General features: G+C 41.6%; 2 protein-coding genes across 3 annotated transcripts; one reads left to right on the top strand and one right to left on the bottom strand.

Moving 5' to 3' along the window:
• Positions 1 to 1,099: 1,099 nt before the first annotated feature.
• si:ch73-109d9.2 (uncharacterized protein LOC565042 homolog) lies at positions 1,100 to 10,991 on the bottom strand. The gene is made up of 7 exons (XM_041934237.1): positions 9,819 to 10,991; positions 8,901 to 9,019; positions 8,575 to 8,683; positions 7,306 to 8,465; positions 4,463 to 4,987; positions 4,169 to 4,274; positions 1,100 to 3,010 (listed from the first exon to the last, which is right to left on the bottom strand). Exons 1-7 carry the CDS (start codon positions 10,081 to 10,083, stop codon positions 1,803 to 1,805), a joined length of 3,492 nt encoding a protein of 1,163 aa, XP_041790171.1. The 5' UTR covers positions 10,084 to 10,991; the 3' UTR covers positions 1,100 to 1,802.
• LOC121603867 lies at positions 10,690 to 20,412 on the top strand. Of its 2 annotated transcripts, none has more exons than XM_041933134.1 (5): positions 10,690 to 11,273; positions 13,564 to 13,739; positions 13,861 to 13,915; positions 14,082 to 16,666; positions 17,108 to 20,412. In XM_041933134.1, the coding sequence occupies exons 1-5, from the start codon at positions 10,985 to 10,987 to the stop codon at positions 19,055 to 19,057; spliced, it is 5,055 nt and encodes a 1,684-aa protein (XP_041789068.1). In that variant the 5' UTR covers positions 10,690 to 10,984; the 3' UTR covers positions 19,058 to 20,412. The 2 variants fall into 2 exon arrangements, with proteins under 2 accessions (XP_041789068.1, XP_041789069.1); XM_041933135.1 differs by having other exon boundaries at positions 13,864 to 13,915.
• Positions 20,413 to 20,462: the final 50 nt, after the last annotated feature.

Raw genomic sequence — 20,462 nt, forward strand, 5'->3', positions numbered from 1 at the left:
GTATTTCAATTGCTCTTCATAGATAACTTCTCTTGTTATTGGGTTCAAACATCAAAAAGAAGATAGCATCTAGAACAGAAGCATTGCTTTAATCCACATTTCCTCTCTCTCTCTCTCTCTCTCTCTCACACACACACACACACACAGAGAGAGAGAGAGAGCGAGAGTTTAGCCTCTGCTAGCTTTTACCTCACCTTGAAAATAAGATTAAAATGTTATCAGTTGTACCACCTGCACAGCGCTGCTCTGACTCTAACTGCAGATACAACACATCAAGCCTAATCCTGAACATGAGAAACATATGTAACACACACACTCACGCACACAGATCGACTAAAACAGTGTCTACAGACATTTGTAATTATGATGTGTTACTCTAATGGAGTGATTTTCTTTAGGAGTCCTCCTCTATTCCACAGCAGCCAGACAGGAACACTAATATATCTGCTGTGGTCCTGATATTTGCACAGTAAGGTGAAAGGCTGCCACCAAGCGGTCGATTAAGACACTGCACTAAAACTGTTTAAACCTGATGGAGGTATTCTTGCAGGAGCTTTTTAATGATCATTTACTTTTATCAGTCGAGTGTGTAAATTCAATCACCAGTCATGATACATCGTCTAAGTACTCTCAGTTCTTTAAAAGCTGCAGTTTTCAAGATTTGACAACGGCAATCTTTGTTTTATGACCTTGTTCTTTGTAGAGTCACATGACTTAGGCTCGTATCATTGTTAAGTAGTGCTCTAAAGAGTCAGTTTGGGAGGATTTTAGGAACAATGTTCTTCACTGAATCTGTAGTATTAGACATTTATCAGCCTACTTACTCCTACTCACGATCAAATGTGAGAAATGTGATCTATAACAGTTTGCATGATCAATCACATGTATGCTCGGAGCAAAAATCAATTTCAAAAACATGACACATGAAGAAGAAATGACGTGGATTTTCTCAACATCTGCAAATTACTTTTTTCCTTAAAAAATAGCAGCAATTAACATGTCAAAATAACAACAATCTAATATATTTAGAATATATAAATATACATGTAGCGATACAATAATATGAAATTGATGGAGATGCAAACAAAAAGAAAACCAAGCCAACATTACAGAAATAAAAAAGTGGTGCCCTATGAAATGTAAAAGTAAATGTAAATAATAGGCTATGGCTGCACCATCCTGAATATAATTTCAAGTGGAAGTCATCCTGACCAATGATGAACATGCATTAGAAGCTGTGTGCTCACCTGCTCCTGTTCTGCAGCCATCGAAGACATCCTCTTAAACAACTTAACAGACCTCTGAAGTGCTCTTCAATGTAATTAAAGTAGAGCCATAAGTAATTCAGTCAAGGTCCAAGACTTAAGCGTGAATCACTTTTACATTTCATGCATGTCCAAAATTCCACTTTCGGCAGGCTGACAAATACCTGCCCTGATCCATGGTCAAATAGATAGTAAGTGCTTTTGTGCTCATGGTGCAATTCACATAATGGAAGAATGAGAGTATTCACAGAATAAATAGTTATTTATTGAGCAAAAGTGACAACTGACCTTTCTCTGTGCATGCTACATTTCACAACACACTGGTTTCTGTCCTTAAATAGCACTACAACACCTTTTAAAATTGCTAGATTAACCTTTCTCAAATGCACAGAACAATCACTTCAAGAGACGCCTAAACAAGAAGCATTTTTGCAATGCATCACAGCAACTGTACTACACTGCGGAGGAAACACTGTAGCATCTTCATCTAAAAGAAACAAACACACCAAACGTGTCTCTTTCCTCACTGGCTGTCCATCAGCATACGTCCAGATGAATCCTCTGGTGGCGTTTCAGGTTACATTTCTGGGTGAAGCGTTTGCCACAAGCCAAGCAGCAGTACGGCCTCTCTCCGGTGTGGACCCGTCTGTGGGCCTTCAGGTTGCTCAGCTTGGTGAAGCTGCGACCACAGAGGGAGCAGCAGAAAGGCCGCTCACCCGTGTGAGTCTGCAGGTGGGCCTTCAGGTTGCTGGGGTGGGGAAAGCACTTCCCACACTGGCCACAGCGCAGGAGGTGCCTGGGGCCGGCGTGGAGGTGAGAGTCTGGGTGGGGTAAGGGGTTGGTGTGATGGGAGTTTGCAGACTGAAGTTGGGTTTTGATGCTGACCCACGGGCCACCGGTTCGGCTGTGTGCTGCGGCCTGTTTGTCGCCCAGGTGAAGTCGCTGGACTGAGAGTGGAGGAGGAGCGGCTTTAGATGTGGAGGGAATTCTGTTGAGGGAGTTTAAGTTCACAACCTGAGAGTGAGCTATGGACAGAGCTGCGCTGGTGCAGTTCGAGAGTACGTGGGGGGGCTTTCTCATCGGCCGGTGGAGGTGCTGTATAGCAGCTTGCAGCCTGAGACCTGTACCCACTTTGGAATGCAGCTTCATAACCTCCTGCACAGTGGATTTATGGGAAATGTGGTTCTGCTTGAGTGGTTCTGATCCAGCTCTGTGCTGTTTTGCTGAACACGAGAGAGACGCCACCCCAGACTTTGATAGTCTCTTTTCCTTATGCTTGCTTTCCGCACACCCATCAGAATCGACAATGACCTCCTGCTTGATGGTCACACCCAGCGCACCACAGTCTTGCAGTCTTGCCGGAGGCGAAGCTGAGGATGACATCTGATCTCTACCTGGAGCCAGAACATTAACCTCTGCTGCGACTGAGCCGGCCAGCTCGTGTTCCGTTTGCTGTAAAGAACCTTGAGTTTTAGCTGGATCACAATCCTTTTCTGCTGCGAGTCTGTGATTCTGAAGCAATCCAGCTGTTGTGACAGTCAGGCCCGCCCAACCACTGCCCACCTCCAGAGATGGATCTGAAGCCATGTGTGTTTCCTCCTGCTCTTCATGAAAGACATATCCAGTAGAGATCTGAGGGTCTTGCTTAATGACATTCCTCAATAAGTCCTCACTGTTGTCTTGAGTCTGTTTTGGTTGTGCCTCAGTCGTTTCAGTAGTGCTGTGGGATTCAGATCCTGCTTCACCTAGAAAATGAATGGAAACAGGAGGTATATTCAAGCTGGTTGCTGCCACAGTAAATGCCGTAAACTCTGGTCTGGTCTGAAAACACAATATTCTCTCCACTAAAGTGTTATAACTACAAAAATCTGTATGTAAGAGGATGTTAAACCAATTCTATTAATTACAGAAGGTAAGAGGTACAAAAAAGCGCTCTTGGTAAGGACATTTTATTGATGTAATATAAATTTGAGAAACTGCCTGCATGAGAGGACAATATCTCTGTCTTCAAGCCACTGTGGCAAATAAATTCAATGGCCAAGAGCTACTTACATGATGGGCACAAGGGAAATTATATTTGTCGGCATAACTTAAAGAACTGAGCATCACTTTTTTTTTTTGCACACAATACTTTATTGAGAACAGAGACAAATTTGGTCAAATTAGCTCTTTTTGAATACCAAAAAGTTATGCCACGTGTGACATATATGTTTACTTATGTTAAGTGCTCGGAACAATGACACTTCACTGTATTAAGAGTGTACTATATAAATGAAAAATCTGATTTTTTTTATTATTATTGTCAATTATTGCCAATAAAAAGGCTCATTTTCAAATGGAAGCTCACTAAGTCACATTTCTCTTTTTTTTACTGCGTGAATTATTTACTACTAATATCAAACTGATTCATTTTGTTTTACGCATTGCTAAGACCCCTTGATATTTCTTTTACTAGTTTGTGAGTAGTAGTGATAGTAGTAGTATCAAACATCATATGCTAAATGGTATGTTTCATGTGTCTTCATTAACAGATAATAGGGTTGTTACATTATGTATATTCATCCCCCACCGTTCAGTCCAGGAGGCTCTTTAGTATGCGACTTCCTGGTTCAGTACGACCTCTGTAAACTAGTATGCTAGTGAGCTTAGCCAGGTTACTCAAGCTTATGTCCTGTCCCTGCAATGCGATTGAGCATTGCTACATTTGTATGGCAGTAATTGAGCACCTTAACTGTTCCAATAAGACTTACGGCCAATGAGCCACTGTTTAATGTTCATTTTTCAAAATAAGTGACAAAATGTTATTTTCTACATTTGTTTTCTCTGCTGTACCAAGGCATACCATATTCAAACTGAATATGCGATGAAAACAGTGGACCTCTGTGATGCAGCAGAGCACTCACCATCCAGGGTACCACTCCATCCTCCCAAGTGCACAGAACAAGACAGCTTATTCGCTTCTTCTTCCTTTACGTCCACCGCTGTCAGCACATCTTCTTCTTCTGTCGCCTAAATGGCACAGATAACACATCAGAGAATTCTGAGAATATGGTGTCGTTCTGATTTGTTAGTTGGGAGCTGTGTGCTGAACGCGCCCGTCAGAAGAGATATGCATAAGGCCTCTCAGAACAACACTGATCTAGCATCACTGACAGCAGCAGTGAGTAATTCTGCTCGGAGACAGTCTTGTGACCCACCAGTGGTTCAGGGCTGGGAGCGACTGCAGGATTATCTGATGCCTGTGCTGCCTCTGATATGACTTCCTGTCGGATTCTTGTCCACCTTTCCACAGAGTCGCCCTCTTTCTTCACACCACAGTCCCTCAAGATGTCTGGAAAAAAACAGTATTGGAGTAGTATAAGAGAATACAGCATTTTATACCTAAATAAATACTGCATCTGCTTGATCTTACCATCTTGTTGTTCTTTGGTCCTTTGTTCTGCGGTGTCACTGGATATCTCCACATCATCCTTGGCACAGTCAACACACCTCCCAGTTTTCCCTCCTTCTTTCCCCTCTTGGTCGCTCAATTTCCTCTCGGCCCATTGCAGCTGCATCCTCAGGGACTCCACCTCCCGGTTCCTGCGCTTCACCTCCTCCAAGAAGCCGTCCTCCACCAGCCTGGTGACCTCGTACATGGCTGTCTTCACCACAGTCTCCATCACATCCGAGAGCTGGGTCTGGAAAGTGACAATGAGGGTGTCCAGGTCCGACATGATGCGCTGTCAGGGTCCCGCGTCTGACAACCGCTACACGGCGGGATTCCGCGTGTTTGTGAGAGAGACACAGTGAAGGAGTAGGACTCGCTGAGCTTATTACCTTAAAAAAGCTACCACAAGTGGTTTAGGTTGCACACCATCATCGCAAGACAGTCTCTATTCAATTAAGCAATCCACTTGTTGATGTATTTTGAATAAAGAGAAACAAACATATTTACGAACATATAAATGTTAAAAGACTGCAATTACAGTAGCCAACGAGCTATTTACTGACACGAATTGTTTTCATGTCAATTCTAACCGTCAGCTAGCTGGCTAACGTGACTTCGTAGCACAACGTAAGCAATAGTATGTTGACTAACGTAAGCGACGTTATCGAGTCATCCAGTTACAAACTACATGAACCATAGTCGAGCCGAACGTGTTCATCTACGTGCACTTGGGTTAATGAGCGACTCTTCGGCTAAGCACACTCATGTGCACTAATCCCTTCGCCGTGCTAGCCTTCCAACAATCGCTTGTGGTCCTTGTTATTCCTCGCGACGTCATTCACAGCGGAGTACGGTGGCCTAAACGTGTGAATAACAAAACGCGTTTTAGGAAAGTGAAACCCAGAGGCCGCGCCAAGCAGCCGCTTCTCACTAAACCTCTTGTTTTTTTTTACTATAGAAACGTTGTGCAGAAAATGTGATCACAATTTTTTTAGCCAATAGGGCGTGCCTATGATTGATGTGGAGATCAAAGATGTTTGATATTAAAATTATGTGACACTTCAATAGTACTGGACCCATACAGTTTGATATTAGATTAGATTAGATTTTGCCTATATATGCTAACTATTTAGGAGCAGTGTACAGTCACAGCACAGTGACCAGCGGCAAACTTGAGGTATGAGGCCATAGCCTAAATATGAAAGTATTCCAGATTTTGTAGAAATCTGGCAAAATTCATACAACTATGGAGAGAACATAGAAATAAACCCCAGCTGGTCTTATAGAGGTTCAAACCAAGGTATGCTTTGCTGCGACACACACTGCACAAAGTTGCTGTGATGGATGTTTTGAAACATGAACTACTTGTACTAGATTATGGAAGTGTTACCACTGTGAATTCCAATGTTTCTAACCACAGAAGTGTTCCTCTTTTACGCTCTCTGCTCTCTCTTCCTCTTTCATAAAAAAGGGGTTTGACATGTAACCTCTTTCCTTTTCCTGAGATTAGGGCCAATCAGATAAGAAGATGCCTCTGACGCCCTTTACACCAACCTCAGACTTCTATTCAAAAACAGAAACCTTTGTAATGCCACGCAGAGTACTCTTTAAAAAAAAAAAAAAAATAGACACTTACCAAACTCTTGATCATACTATGCTGATGTGTCTCTACAGTCACACTCCCAATCTGAAGCACAACAACATGGATCCGCACTGGGCTGGCCTCTCTGCCACTTCTCACTTTCCACAATAAATCTTGTCCCTCTCATTTTAAGCATTTGCTCCCCTATGATTTTCCTTTTAGCAAACATCTCAAAATACTGAAGACTCAACATATGAATTTAAACTTAATGAGTTCAGATATAATTATGCCAGCTGCTGCTGGATGTATTTTGGGTTTTCTGTAAAAAAAAAAAAAAAAAGGCAGTTTAAAATGCGTTTTGTTCTTCCTTTTGCCACATGGAATTCACTGAACAGATTAATTTAATTCTAGACTTTAATTCAAGAATGGACACTCATTATGAAATTAATCCTGTGAAAATACACACCATCACTGTGTAGTGCAAGTACTATAACAGTTTATTGGAAAATAAGGGTTAGGTTTTTTACCTTGAATAATAAAAAAAATAATCATAATGTCATCAGGCCTAATCACCAAAATGTAATTTTTAAATAAAGTTGTTCCAAGGTCAAAAATCTATGAAATTGGGATTAAAACTCATGGCTTTGGGTTCAATTGTTTCATTTACAGAAAACATTTACAGATACCATTTTTAGTATTTTTCTTTTGAATCTGTATTCACATCAATAGCGCTACTCAGCCTTTTTTTATTTTCTCAGGAACAAAATATGCAGCAATAAATGGGTACAGATAAGACGTATTTAACAAAGAAACCTGTATGTTATCTTTGTCCTACGTTTTTCATACCAACAAAAAGTTTTTGAATAAAAACACAAGAACTTGGAATTGAAGACAAAAATTAAACATAACTTTGGCTGATAAATGGCTCATAAATAAAATCATTAATTTTTAAATCTCGTAAATATAACAAACAACCTTTAATTCTCTAATGAATTCCCCCTGCTAAGACTTCCCTGGTTTTATAGATCTGTCATGTGTTTGCGTTGATGTGATTTCAGATGATCCAGACGTTTGAAACTGAGGCCACAGACAGTGCAGCAGTATGGTCGTTCCCCTGTGTGGGTACGCTGGTGAACCTTCAATATGTCCGCCCGTGTGAAGCTCTTATCACACATGGTGCACTGGTGAGGTTTTTCCTGTGTGTGAATCCTCCGGTGTAACTTCAGATTCCAGAGACGGCTGAACTTGTTCCCGCATACAGTGCAGCAGTAAGGTTTGTCACCTGTTTGACCGCACTTGTGTGCCTTTAGGTCGGAGAAAGAAGGGAAACCTTTACCGCAATGGCTGCAGAGGTGGAGCCCCTGCCCCGAGTGAATCCTCTGGTGGACTTTGAGGTTACAGGCTTGAGCAAAGGTCTTTCCGCACTGGGTGCAGGAGTATGGTGGCACCTGTCCGGTACCTTTGTGGGTCTGCTTATGGGCCTTCAGTGAGGCTGAATCAGAGAAGGACATGGAGCACAGGTTACAGGCATGTCTCCTCCCTCCTCTCCCTCCCGCCTGTTGTTGCAACCTCTCCCCCACGTTTAAGTTATCACTGTATGTATCGGATGGCCCATACATATCTGCTGTGCTGTCTAAAGACGGGTCAATGCGAATGCCTGGGCCCCGGAGGCTCAACCTGCCGCCTGATTCACTGGACACATGTTCAGGGTACAACATACCCGGGTCCTGTAGATATCCTTCTTCATTGATCAATAAACAGCTGAACTCTCCACTTACATCAATGTTAGTCTTTGAGGGTGAGCCTGCAGGTGAACTGGCCCCACCCCTTCTAGTTCGTGGAGCACCTGCTTGGTAAGCTTGATGCTCAGCTCCTTCTGGTGCTTCCACATCCCCCTCATAGTGCCCCATGTAACTCAGATCCTCACCCAGCTGCGATGGGGATCCTTGTAACCCATCCAAGTTACCCATGTCCATCATATTGCCGTCTCCGTAGCCAGTCTTGTCAAAGCCACCCAAGTCTTCCATACCATACCTGCTCTGAAAAAGTGGTGCAGATGGGTCACCTGAGTGTCCGTCTTGGCCTGATTCTGGCGTCTGGTCAAAGCCAACTTCCCAGTTCACGTGGCACTTTGGGATCTTCTGGTCACTGTAACGTTTACTGGGCCCCGGTAGACCTGCCTCTGTTTCTGACCAATGAAAGGGGGAAAAGACTTTCAAACAATTATCGATATATGGTGACAGGGACTACAATGACACCATTTTCCTGAATCTATCTGCATGTAGGAAGAGACTTACCCTCCAAGCTGACTCCCCATCTCTCTTGGGACTCATTAGTTTCTGGAGTGATCCGAAGAGCTTCCTCCTTGAGCAGTCCATCCAGCTTTTCACTCTGTACACCTGAAGACTGGCAGACAAGCCGAAAAAGACACCATTAATACAGGAAGTTTAACTCTACTCACCTCTAGACAGACTATAAGGACGGCATAACATTAACAGGCAGGTCTGACTTGATGCTAAAGCATGTGAAAGTTACGCAAAAAAAGAAAATACTGAAAAATATTACAGTAGTCTACACACAGTCTAATTCATTGAAGCTTAAACAGCGTAATACTGTCCTTTACCTGTGGTGCCTTCATGGCACTGTGGGCATCTTCCGCTTCATGACAAAGTGTCTCTCCATCAGTATCCTGGGAGCTATTAATCTCTTCTTGCAGCACACTCTCCTGTTTAAGACTTTTCTCTGTAACAGAAGATAAGGAAAACGTGTCTCACTTTTAGATACTTAAAACAGCTACAGTGCATCCACATTTTGTTATCTTACAGCCTTATTCCAAAATGGAATAAATTCATATTTTCCCTCAAAATTCTACACACGACACCCCATTATGACAATGTGAAAAAAGTGAGAGAGATATTCCTACAGCTTAATTGGCGTCCATCTGTGGTAAATTCAGTTGACTGGGCATGATTTGGAAAAGCACACACCAGTCTATAGAAGGTCTCACACTTGACAGCATCCTGGTGGTTCCTTACGATTGTTATGGATCAAATGTGTAGTGTAAAAGGGGTCATTCATAGTAATAAACCCACAGAGAATTACTTGCAGCTCCCCACCACTCTTCAAACCTTTATAATAACTTTCAGCTCATTGTTTTGGTTTTCCTGCTGCAACTTTACTGTTTGGTTCACCCACACTACCACAACAGCGTAATCCTCGTTTTAAGAAAATGTTGGGATGCTGTGTAAAACACACATAAAACAGAATGCAATCATTTGCACACAAACTGCGTTTACCGGCAATGGTTTTACAAAGTGTTCCTGAGCCCATGTAGTACCATTTTTTATACAGTCATGTGTTCACAAAGTGGTGACCCTCGCTCCATCCTTGCTTGTGAATGACTGAGCCTTTCCAGGATGCTCCCTTCATACCCAATCATAATACTATCACCTGTTACCGATCAACCTGTTTACCTGTGGAATGTTTCAAACAGGTGTTTTCGGAGCATTTGGAGGTTGTAAATGAGTAACATCAGACTGACCTGTCGGTCTGGGTTCTTCCTCACTGGAGACTCCAAGTTTTCCGCAGTCAATACATCTCCCCCTCCTATCTCCTTCTCTTTCTTTACGTCGACTCTCTGACCACTTCAGCCGCCTCTTTAGGGACTCCACCTGCTCCCTGCACCGTGTTACCTCTTCCAAAAAGCTGTCCTCCACCAGCCGGGTGATCTCGTACATGGCAGCTTTGAATACCGTTTCCATGACACCAGAAAGTTGGGACTGAAACGTCACTATAGCCTCGGCCATTATCCCAAAAATGTGTGCTAACTCTGTAAAGTCTGTTATTTTCAGTAAGCCGAACAGAAGGCAGCTTTCGACTGGCACTTGCAGTAGAGTGGCATTTGTCGGGCACAGCTAATCTTGGTTTCTTTAAACTGGATGTGCCAGTTTCTTCAACTCGTTTTTCGGTGTAGAGAACGCTAAACAGGTCGTAGACGTATGTTAGTTGGTCCACGTTTACCGTTCGGTTACTTCCATCCCACCAAACTTAATGTTACACAAACAATAGGTTGCCTGTGATGTCAACGTTAGCTTACTAGCTTGCAGCACTAGTTTTAATTCAGAGTTAACGTTGCAGATTCCGACCACTATGTCACAAGCTATTATAGCAAACATAAAATTGCCGTATTAAACACAGATATAGTTTATGTTTAGTGTGAGATGCTTTTGCTAGTAAAAGTAACTAATTCAATTCCTTAGCTTAAGTATAACGATACAAATTGTTTTCCGTGGAGCGTCGCATTTCCTCTTGATTCCGTAAACAACCGCATTTCCGAGGTATAAAGTACAGGTCGTGAGATGGGACAAACTTAATCGTTTCAGCTGTATGAACCTCTACTTAACATTACGCTTCTTGGACAAGGAATTGTGTGTGGCGCATTGATTGTGGTGAATTACTCACACAAGTACCAGTTTATTGTTTCGGTACTGATTGCATATATTCAAAATATACACTTTGGGATTTAAGTGGATCACCGGACAGTTTGCTCAACTCCCCCCACAGTTGTCGTGCGTCACTTAAAGCGGATACCGCGTCTGTTTGACAAGAAGCCATGTTGAGCAAATAGCTAAGCTCTAAATGACACATTTTTAGTATCGCTACAGTAAATATATTGTCAGAAGTGGATTCATATTGAAACTCGGACGAATGGTAAACCATACCAAAATGTCAGCGGACGATTTCCAGACGAAGTACGCCTCTGTCATGGATAGCATGCTCAAGAGTGCTATCGCAGAGACCACGAAACTTTTCGAAACTATGGTCGATGAGCTGAAGGCAGAAATAACCAGAATCAAGAAGGAGAACGAGGACCTCAAAACAAGATGCAGTCGGTTTGAGAGCGCGAGCGGCCAACCGGCTGTTCACACCAGAGAGAGCGAGTCTCTTCCAGGGAGAAGCGACGGCTCTGAGAAACGTGACACCGCTGTTCAGTGTGGTGAGTTGAGATGCCCAGTTACCCATCAGCAGCTCAGTGGTCTTCACTGATAGAAATGGCTGTTAATGCCGTATGAAGTTTAAACCAAAATTATGCGTGGAGTCGTGTTATATGCGATACACATAGCAGCTCCTGTCTGCTGCTGTAGCAGTAACGTTAGCGAAGCCGAGCTTAGTCTGTTCTAAAACGTGGGATCCAAAACAGGGGGGAAACCATACTATGCTAGCAGTAGCTTAGCCTAGCTTAGTCGCTTCACAGGCGCGTGGACCAGAATAGGGAAACCATACCATGCTATCCTGGCTAACCGTAGAGGTTGTGTGTCCCAACAACAAACTGTGTAGTAAGCTGAACTGCTCAAAATCACTTGAGGAAAACATAAACTCATGACTTCTTGAATTAATTTTACGCCTTATATTCACTGTGAGGTCGATTATAAATTGACATGAAGTGAAGTCACTTCTCTTATATAAGAGCTGATACATATGGTAATAAAATATTTGAAAATGTTCATTATGAGAGAAGCATGAAACATTTCACAGACTGCCATGTCAAACATTCTGATAGTGAGGACTTGTAGCAAATTGTTTCATCTTAATCTTCCGTATCATCCCATGGGAATGAAGTGTTTTTTTCCAGTAATGCTGATTTTGATATACATACAGAAACAGTATGAATATATTACTTTATAAAAGGACAGGGGTTTTTCACCACATTTATTAAGAGGAGTGCTAGCACTAGTGTGTCAGTGTGACTGACCAGGTATTATTGACATGCAATTCAACTTGACTAGCAGCAATCCTGTTAACTGTGACAGGAACGCATTTACTGTAGCTCCATGTTTAGAAAGCAAATGTCATGTCAGCGTCATGCCCACGTGGTGACAACGTTCACATGACACTGAAGTCATGTTAAAACATACTTAGTTCAAACTTGACAGAAACAAAATAAAATTCACAAAAAAAACCCAAAACATCTTGCTTAGTCTTTCCAGTCACCAACTCTGGTTTGATTGAAATAAGCCCTTAATTCACGAAGTTAAATGTGAAAATATCCAGCCTCTCTGCTGCTGCTGGCTTCTTTGTGCCACTGGTTTAGCTCGCTGAACGAGAGTCTGTCGCTGAGCAACCAGATTATCATTTGAATAAGTGTCTGATAAAGGTATGATTTGTAAAAACTGGCAACCTTTTGAAGGTTGTTCCAAAGAAATATGAACAGCATATTACTTGACACTATATCACCACTAACTGCTGCTCACTATACTCTGTGCTGTAGCCACTGATATTTCTTAACAGGTTCTGCACATCAGTCTGCTGGTAAATTTACACACACACACACACACACACACACACACACACACACAGTGTGATGCCCACTAGTCTGAGGTCATCACCCAGGATTCAAAGACTTTTTTTCAGTACCTTGTTTGAAGTGTGCTGCAGTCATCAAATTCAGAATGCGTGTATATTTTCAAAAACATTTTACAATTTTGTTAGTTTGAACATTAAATATCTTCTCTTTGCACTGTATACAATTGAATATAGGTCCAAAGGATTTGCATATTTCCGTTTACACAGCATCACAATTTCTAAACCTGTGTGCTATATGTTACACATTCCCGTAAAGAAAAATCAAATTTACTCTGGTGATTATTACAAGCAGCACCTAAAATCTGTTCAGTTACAGTACTGTTGTGTATTCAGAAATATTTGAAGTGCTCACAGCTTGAATACAACAAATGTACTTATAAACATAGATTGAAAGAAATAGGGTTGTTACTAATGACTATTTTCATTATTGATAATTGATTGAATTGATTTTTTCTTTATTAACTGATTATTTGTGCGGTCTCTAAAATGTCACAAAGTAGCAAAAACTGCCTTTCACAATTTTCAAATGCCCAAGGTGATATGTTCATGTTGTTTGCTCTATCTGACCAACAGCCCGAAACCCAAAAATAATCAGTTTACTATTGCATAAGACAAAGGCAAGTAGCAAATCCTCACAACTGAGAAGCTGGAATGATCCAGTAGTTTGCCTTTTTGCTAAAAACAATGAAAATTATGGTTAATTGATTATCAAAATAGCTTCCGATTTATTTTCTATCAATCGACTAATCAATTGTTTCAGCTCTAGACATGAGCATAGGAAGACATCAGTGAAACGCAAGTAAATAATCAAGCACCAGGTCCATAGGCATGGCACAGTTGCTTTTTTTTCATTTTATCAGATTTAGCACCTTAGTCTGTAAAAATCACCAGTTGTCCTGTTTTTTATGTGTTTATGTTTACAGACCTTGTTCCTTTCTGCACAATGATTGTTGAGCAGTGTCAACCATTGAGGCACTCTTCATCGCAAAGTCAAAAGCAACAATGCGGTCATGAGGAGATGGAGTACCATTTGCAGGAGCACAACTATACCCATGGAGATGAAAATTCTGAAATGGAAATTATACTTGTCAAACAGGAGGTGCGTGTGTGTGTCTTAGCAACAATTAAATTTATTTTTCCATTTTTGTCTTCTTGAAATTGAAGGTTTTGTCATTCCTCTGCATGACTCTTATGATTCTTCTCTACAATCTGTCTTAAAGCAGAACGAAGTTGAATCCAGTGTGGTCTGCAGGCAAGTCCTGAGTGACAAAGGAGGTGAGGAATTAAAACTTAGTTTTTCTGAAATTTTCAACTAATGAGTAATAATTCTTAATGTTTAATAAACCCAACATATGTTGGTAAGGTGTAAATCTCACCATTTTCACCTTTTTATTTCTTCTGTTTCCTCCTGGGGCCTCTGCCTGTGGTACTGAAAATCAAGGGCCTTTCATTAACAAGGTATGTTCAACTGGAGAAATACCCTCGCATCAAAGACATGAAGAGACCCAAGTGGCCCTGGAACTACCTATTTCGGGAACATATAGTGGTTTACAAGGAGCCCAGAACCAATCATCCGAACCAGAGCATTCATTGGTCATCTCACGCTCAGCAATAACAGATGACATTGAAATAGAGTCTGAAGCCAGTCAGAAGATATCAGAAGCTGGTTTACAGGGAGAACTCAAGGCATCTGAAAAACACCAGTTGGTGGTTGCTCAGCCTCATGAACCTCCTGAAGAACAGCCATTAATGGTCCCCCGACAATGTCAAAGAGACAACGAAACGTCCGTAAATGAACAAACTGATGTTAGGCTGCAACAAAATGCAGATACGCAATCTACACAGGAACAGTTTGCACAGACCACACCACTCAACAGCAGAGAAATATGTGATAAATTAAAAAATGGCATGGCAGAAGTTGAGGGTAGTTACCAGCCTGAATTGTCAATACGTCGAAGAGGACGGCAGCCAAAACCAGCTAAACGTCTGCAACAACCAGTGAAAGAAATACTTCAGTCATCTTCTTCTGATATTCCAGCAGAGCAAGAAGTGAAAAAAATCCCTGCAATGAGAGTGGAAGAGGTTGAGGTCTCATCTGCTGTTGACACAGTTCATATCACTTCATTTGAGTCTCCACCGGTGTGTCCAGTTCAGCCTAAAGAGCCAAACCCAGCTTTAGAAGATGTGGAGAAGAGTAAGGTTGGTTCTCTGCTAGTTTCAGTACCATCTTTAAGTAAAGGATGTTCATCTGAAAAGGAAAGCCCACGTGAATCTCAACAACTTTCCATGGTTATTGAAGAAGGAGCAATTCGGGCTCCATCCTCTGCTGAGTCACCACAAACACCATCATTTCAGCCCGAAGATACCCCTGTAACTCTTCAGGATGCAATGCTGTTTGTTGAAGCCATGAATCAGTCAATGGTAGAAAATACATTCTCCTCTCCACAAAGAATGGCTGCACCTTCCCAAGCCCAGTGTGTTTCCCTTGTGGGTGCCCTACAAACTGTGGACAAGGTCCCAGCTGAGCCATCGCTTCCTGTTGAAACCCATGAAGCTATAGGCAGTCTACCCATAACAGAGCTGTCCACAAAAAAACAGTCGACAAAAGAAGGACTTACTGCCCCTCCTCAGACCAGAGGTACCACACCAACCAATGAAACTCAGGCCCACATTAAGGTTGTCATACAAAAACAACAGCATGCAGTGTCTTTATCCAATACTACTACATCTTCAGTGCCCCCATCAAATGCTGCAGTTCAAACAAGTGTGCAGTCACTTCATCAGCACCGTCCCCTTTCTCTGACAACATCGGTAGCACCCAGTAGACAGGGTAAAACAGTACCTCATAAAATAATTGTTGTGCCAAGATCAGTATCCTCATTAATGCCTCATAAACTTGCAGCACAGTCTCCAACCCAGACTCCTGCTGTTGTGTCAGCAGTAGTTGCGGCACAAAATAATAATGTACTTCCATGCTCTACAGCTGCAGGCTTACCTCTCAGAACACCTGGACTACACCCAGAAAAAACGATTATAATTCCAAGACAGGTTTCAGCTGTACCGTCAAGGAAACATCAGCTACACACCGTTGTTCCGACAGCACAGCAAGAGTCCGCCAGATCATCACCTGTTATGGTGTCATCATCACAGTTAATTTCTTCATCACAGCAGTTAAGTGTTTCTGTGGATACACATATGGCTTCAAATGAAGTGGCCACAATATTGCCTCAAAATGTGGATAATACACCTGACAACTTAGAATCTCCCAAACAAACTGCCTCTGCTTCTGAAACGATAAATGCGCAGACAGAAACCTCTTCCAGTTTAAATATGTCAGTTGAGCTTGTGCCACCCTCCAAGTCTCCAGCAGTACCACTGACTTTTGTGCAAAAACTTTCCGCTGTGGTCAGATTAAGCAGACTCCCATTTCCAATATCAACCAAAGACTCAGTCTTTGTTTCAAGACTACCTCCAAATGGATCTTCTGACTCTCAGTCCATTTTGAAAGAAGGTACCACACAAGAGCAATCATGTGTTGTCATATCAACGCAACCATCAGAGACGCTTGTGTTACCCACTGACATTCGTTCCAATTTAAAAGAAACTTCTCTTGCTGTGTCTGCAAATACCTCTCAGATGTCAGAAGAGCCAAATGTTATCGAAGAGAAGGTATCAGTATTTGCTGAAAACTGCATCCCTTTGGAAGAGTCATCTAACAGCGGGCATGTTCAGCCATCTACATCATCCAAGGTGTCACAACCAGTCTTTGAGAAATCTGCAGTGGCTGGGCCTTCAGCTGTATCTGGTACACCTGGTGAACATACTTTTAATTTGGATGAGGAAATCAGCATTGCATTGCAAGATGGTGTATTACCTAACGGCCGACCTATAGGAGAGAAACAATCAGCTGCCCTCATACATCCAACCTCCATCATGACCAAGGACACATCAAATCCTCATTTACAGATGTTGAAAACCCAGTTTCTGGCACAGCTGGCAGTGTCACCTGTTCAAGTCCCAAAAAAGGTAATGCAACACTCAGTTTGTTTAGCAATATAATTGTTATGGGAATAAACATATTTGCACTGGTTACTACATATTTAGGGAGCCTGTAGTGGGTGCCTAAAGGAAGGATAATCAACCAGGGTTGTGACAGTATTATTTTTTAGTCATCTTTGAGATAGGAATGCACACCCCAGCAGCTAGATGGATAAAAATAATTTTAAGCTATGTAATGTCTTTGAAAGTTATGTCAAACCTGTGTGAGAAAGTCTGGAATTTCATATTTGTAGATTATATAGGTACAGTTGCATTTTGTAAATAGCATTGAATGCTCATCATGTGCAGATGAATGTTTGTTTTTTTGTCTTTCATACTTAACTGGAACTCCTGCAAAGAGTATTGTGATTGCTGTGCATGGGTTTTTTTTTTGCTAAAGTTATTTTTCTGCTTTCCTTTTTGTTATAGGCCCCCTGTAATGACTCTATAGACACCAGAGCTTCTTGTGCAGGGCCCAGCATTAGTGACAAGACAGAGTTACAGAAAAAATCCCTATTGGCCCAACTTCGAAGTCACATCAAAATGCACTTGCAAGCTCGAAGAAGTGAAACAAATCCAGAACCACACACAGAAACAGAAACCTGCTCTGTTAGCCCGAAGAAATGTAGATTAGAAAATGACCATCCAATTGATAAAAACACAACTAGTGAACCTGCTCTCCTTAGCCCAAAAAACCCAGGAGCACTTGAAGACGTCACATCTCTGAAAAAGACAACTAATGAACCTGCTTCCATTAATCATAGGACATCTGGGCTATGTATAGATGGTGTTAAGCCAAAGATGACCGTTAATGAATCATCTGTCAGTTGTAGGACCTCTAAGGCTAAAAATGAGTCAACTTCTGTGAGACCAGGGAGGTCTGCCTCAACCACAGAAAGTGCTACCTGTGAAAGGACAAAAAACACACGTCCTAGGAGAACTATTTCAACGAGACATAGTGCTAGCTCAAAAAATTCAAAAACTGCTGATAGTCCTAACAATACTAAAACCAGCTATGTGAGACCAAAGAGGACTAGTTCGAGTAGAGATGGTGTTAGTCCTAAAAAGACTAAATATACTTCTGTTAGTCTTAGGACATCTAGTTTAAGTAAAAACAGTACTAGTCCAAAAATATCCACCAATGAATCAACTTCTGTCAACCATAGGAGGTGCACCTTCACTAAAGATGGTTCTACCACTAAACAGATTAAAAGGGAATTCAATTCAGTCAGTCCTAGGAAGTGTAGTACAACTACAGATGGTACTAGTACTAAAAACAAGAGTGAGACGGATTCTCAAAGTGTTCGGTGGCCTAAATTGCCTAAAGATGGTGTTAGTCCTAGAAAGTCTGGGAAATCTACTTCTGTTAAGACACCTAGATTACTTCAAGATGGTATCAGTCCTGAAAGCAAGGTAAGAGTGGTTAATGCTAAGAAGTTAGCTCAAGCAGCAAAAGCCAAAACAATACCAAAAATGAGAAATTCTCAGCAATCAAAATTGCTGAATGGAGCTAAAACAAGCCAGTTGGCAGAGAACAGTCCTAGCTGCAACGCTGTAAAGAAATGTACGCCTAAAGCTGTGTGGACTCCTCCTAGAATGCCCATCGATAAAACACTTCCAGCAGGAGGAAAGATGTCAGTGCACTTACCTGTAAAGAAAGAGACAAGATCCCAGGATCATACAGTAGTATACCCTCCGAGTGTTTCTCTTCACCCTATACCTGTTAAAGCACCACCTGTTGTTTCACCATTACAGCCTTTATCAGTCATTGGTAGGCGTCTGCTCAAGAACCAGTGTGGAGAGTGTGGTCGTGTTCTCAGCAGCAGTGTTGCCCTGGAAAGCCACGTTAGTCTCCACAAAGGTCGGCGACCTTTCTCGTGCACACTGTGTGGGAAGGGCTTCCCAGATTCCAAGGGACTAAAACGGCATGGGCGGGTGCACCGCAATGGTCGGATCCATATCTGCCAGAAGTGCGGGAAGGGCTTTGTCTACCGATTTTGCCTCACCAAACACCTCCAGATGGTGCACAGCAGGATTAAACCCTTTGTCTGTCAGATGTGCGACAAGGGATTCTTCACAAAACGAGATGTGGAAGCACACATACGAATACACACTGGAGAGAAACCATTCCATTGCAACCTCTGTGAAAAAAAATTTGCAAGGAGGGTAGAACTAAATGTACACTTAAGGTGGCATAATGGGGAGAAGCGGCACTGGTGTCCATACTGTGGGAAAGGATTTTTAGACTTTAATAACCTGAAAAGGCACAAGTATATCCACACAGGGGAGAAACCACATTCCTGCCCATACTGCCCCAAGAACTTCACACAGTCCGGCCACCTGAAAAAGCATGTTAAAAATGTACATAAAATCCAGTGAGAGATGGACAGCCAAGATGCCACCCTGTTCCACTGAGAAAAATAAGATTTTCTGTAATGACAGATGTAAAGCCTAATGTGAGAATTTTTGGTTCGAAAGGGGTCTGTTGGTTTTTCTTTATCGTAAAGTATATAAATGGAGATTGCAGGCTTTTCCGTAGATCAACATTGGAACTAATACCCTTCTTGCTAACACTGTTCACAAATGTGCAAAATTTGAATATAGGAATTATGAAAAAAATCTAGACATTTAAATTGTGTAACTTAGTATGCACTGTGTGTCCAGAGAAAATAGTTGTCAAATTAGATGTGAAAATATCCCAGCTCTACATGCTGTTTTTCCCTGCTGCTTCTCCGATGTCCACCCTCTCCAGATTTGTTGAATTAAGAGTTTATTTCAACCAAACCAGAGTTGTTGATGATTGTTCGAACAGTGAAAGAAAAATCAAGAAGGTGTTGTTCTTGTTTGTTTGTTTGTTTTTGTTCTGCCAAGTTTAAAGTGCGCTTTACGATGATAATATTTGTGTTTCTGTAAATGTAGTCCGTTGGCTTTAGCCGTTAACAGACAGTATGCGATAGGAATTTGTCCCATTTGTCTGGGACATTGAAATCTTCCAGGACACGTTAACTGGCAGCAGTTGGAAACTCTGCACACAATGTCACTTTGATTGAAAATATAATGTAGGTTGAGATTAGGAGATTTGAATTGTTTACAATACAATTACGATTATGCAATTAAGATTCTATATATTGCTGTTTGTTTTACTGCATTGCTTTTCCCTGCTGTTACAAAAATGGCAGTAAAGGTTAATAATGATCTCCTCAAAGAAGGACTGTAAAGGCGAGTTGACACTGGACATAAAGTGGATTTTCAACTTGCCATATTGTGACCGTTAAAATGTCTGCGCAGTCCGTGTTTAATCCCCGAGAAGACAATGAATGTTACAGTTACAGTTGTCATACAGCTCATTATAAGTGCAAATCTTTTCACTCATCTTAAGAGGAAATGTCACTGTTGATCCGAGCAGATTAAAGTCTGATTTCAACTGATGTTCATTGTCACTTTGTCTCACATTGTGCTGTATGACAAAAGACAGTTTAAATGTTGACATTGCTTTGGTAAATCCTCATTATCCATTGAAAGACATGTTTGAAGCGTGTTATCCATTTTCTCTAAATTCCAATAACATATGAACATTTGTGTGACGACATTGACCCCTCTACAATTCTAAACCTCATTTAAGAAATTGTGCATCGTCAGAGTTTACATTGATTTGATTGCTGTCAAATCAAGATGTATATTTTATTGGACCTGTCATTTGAGAAAACGGGTAATAAATGCAAGATTGTCGGACTAATGCCCTTATTTCCCTATTTTTTTTCTTTTATGTCAGAAAGCACACGCA

Source organism: Chelmon rostratus, chromosome 3, assembly GCF_017976325.1.
Source record: "Chelmon rostratus isolate fCheRos1 chromosome 3, fCheRos1.pri, whole genome shotgun sequence".
NCBI classification, from domain to species: Eukaryota; Metazoa; Chordata; class Actinopteri; order Chaetodontiformes; family Chaetodontidae; genus Chelmon; species Chelmon rostratus.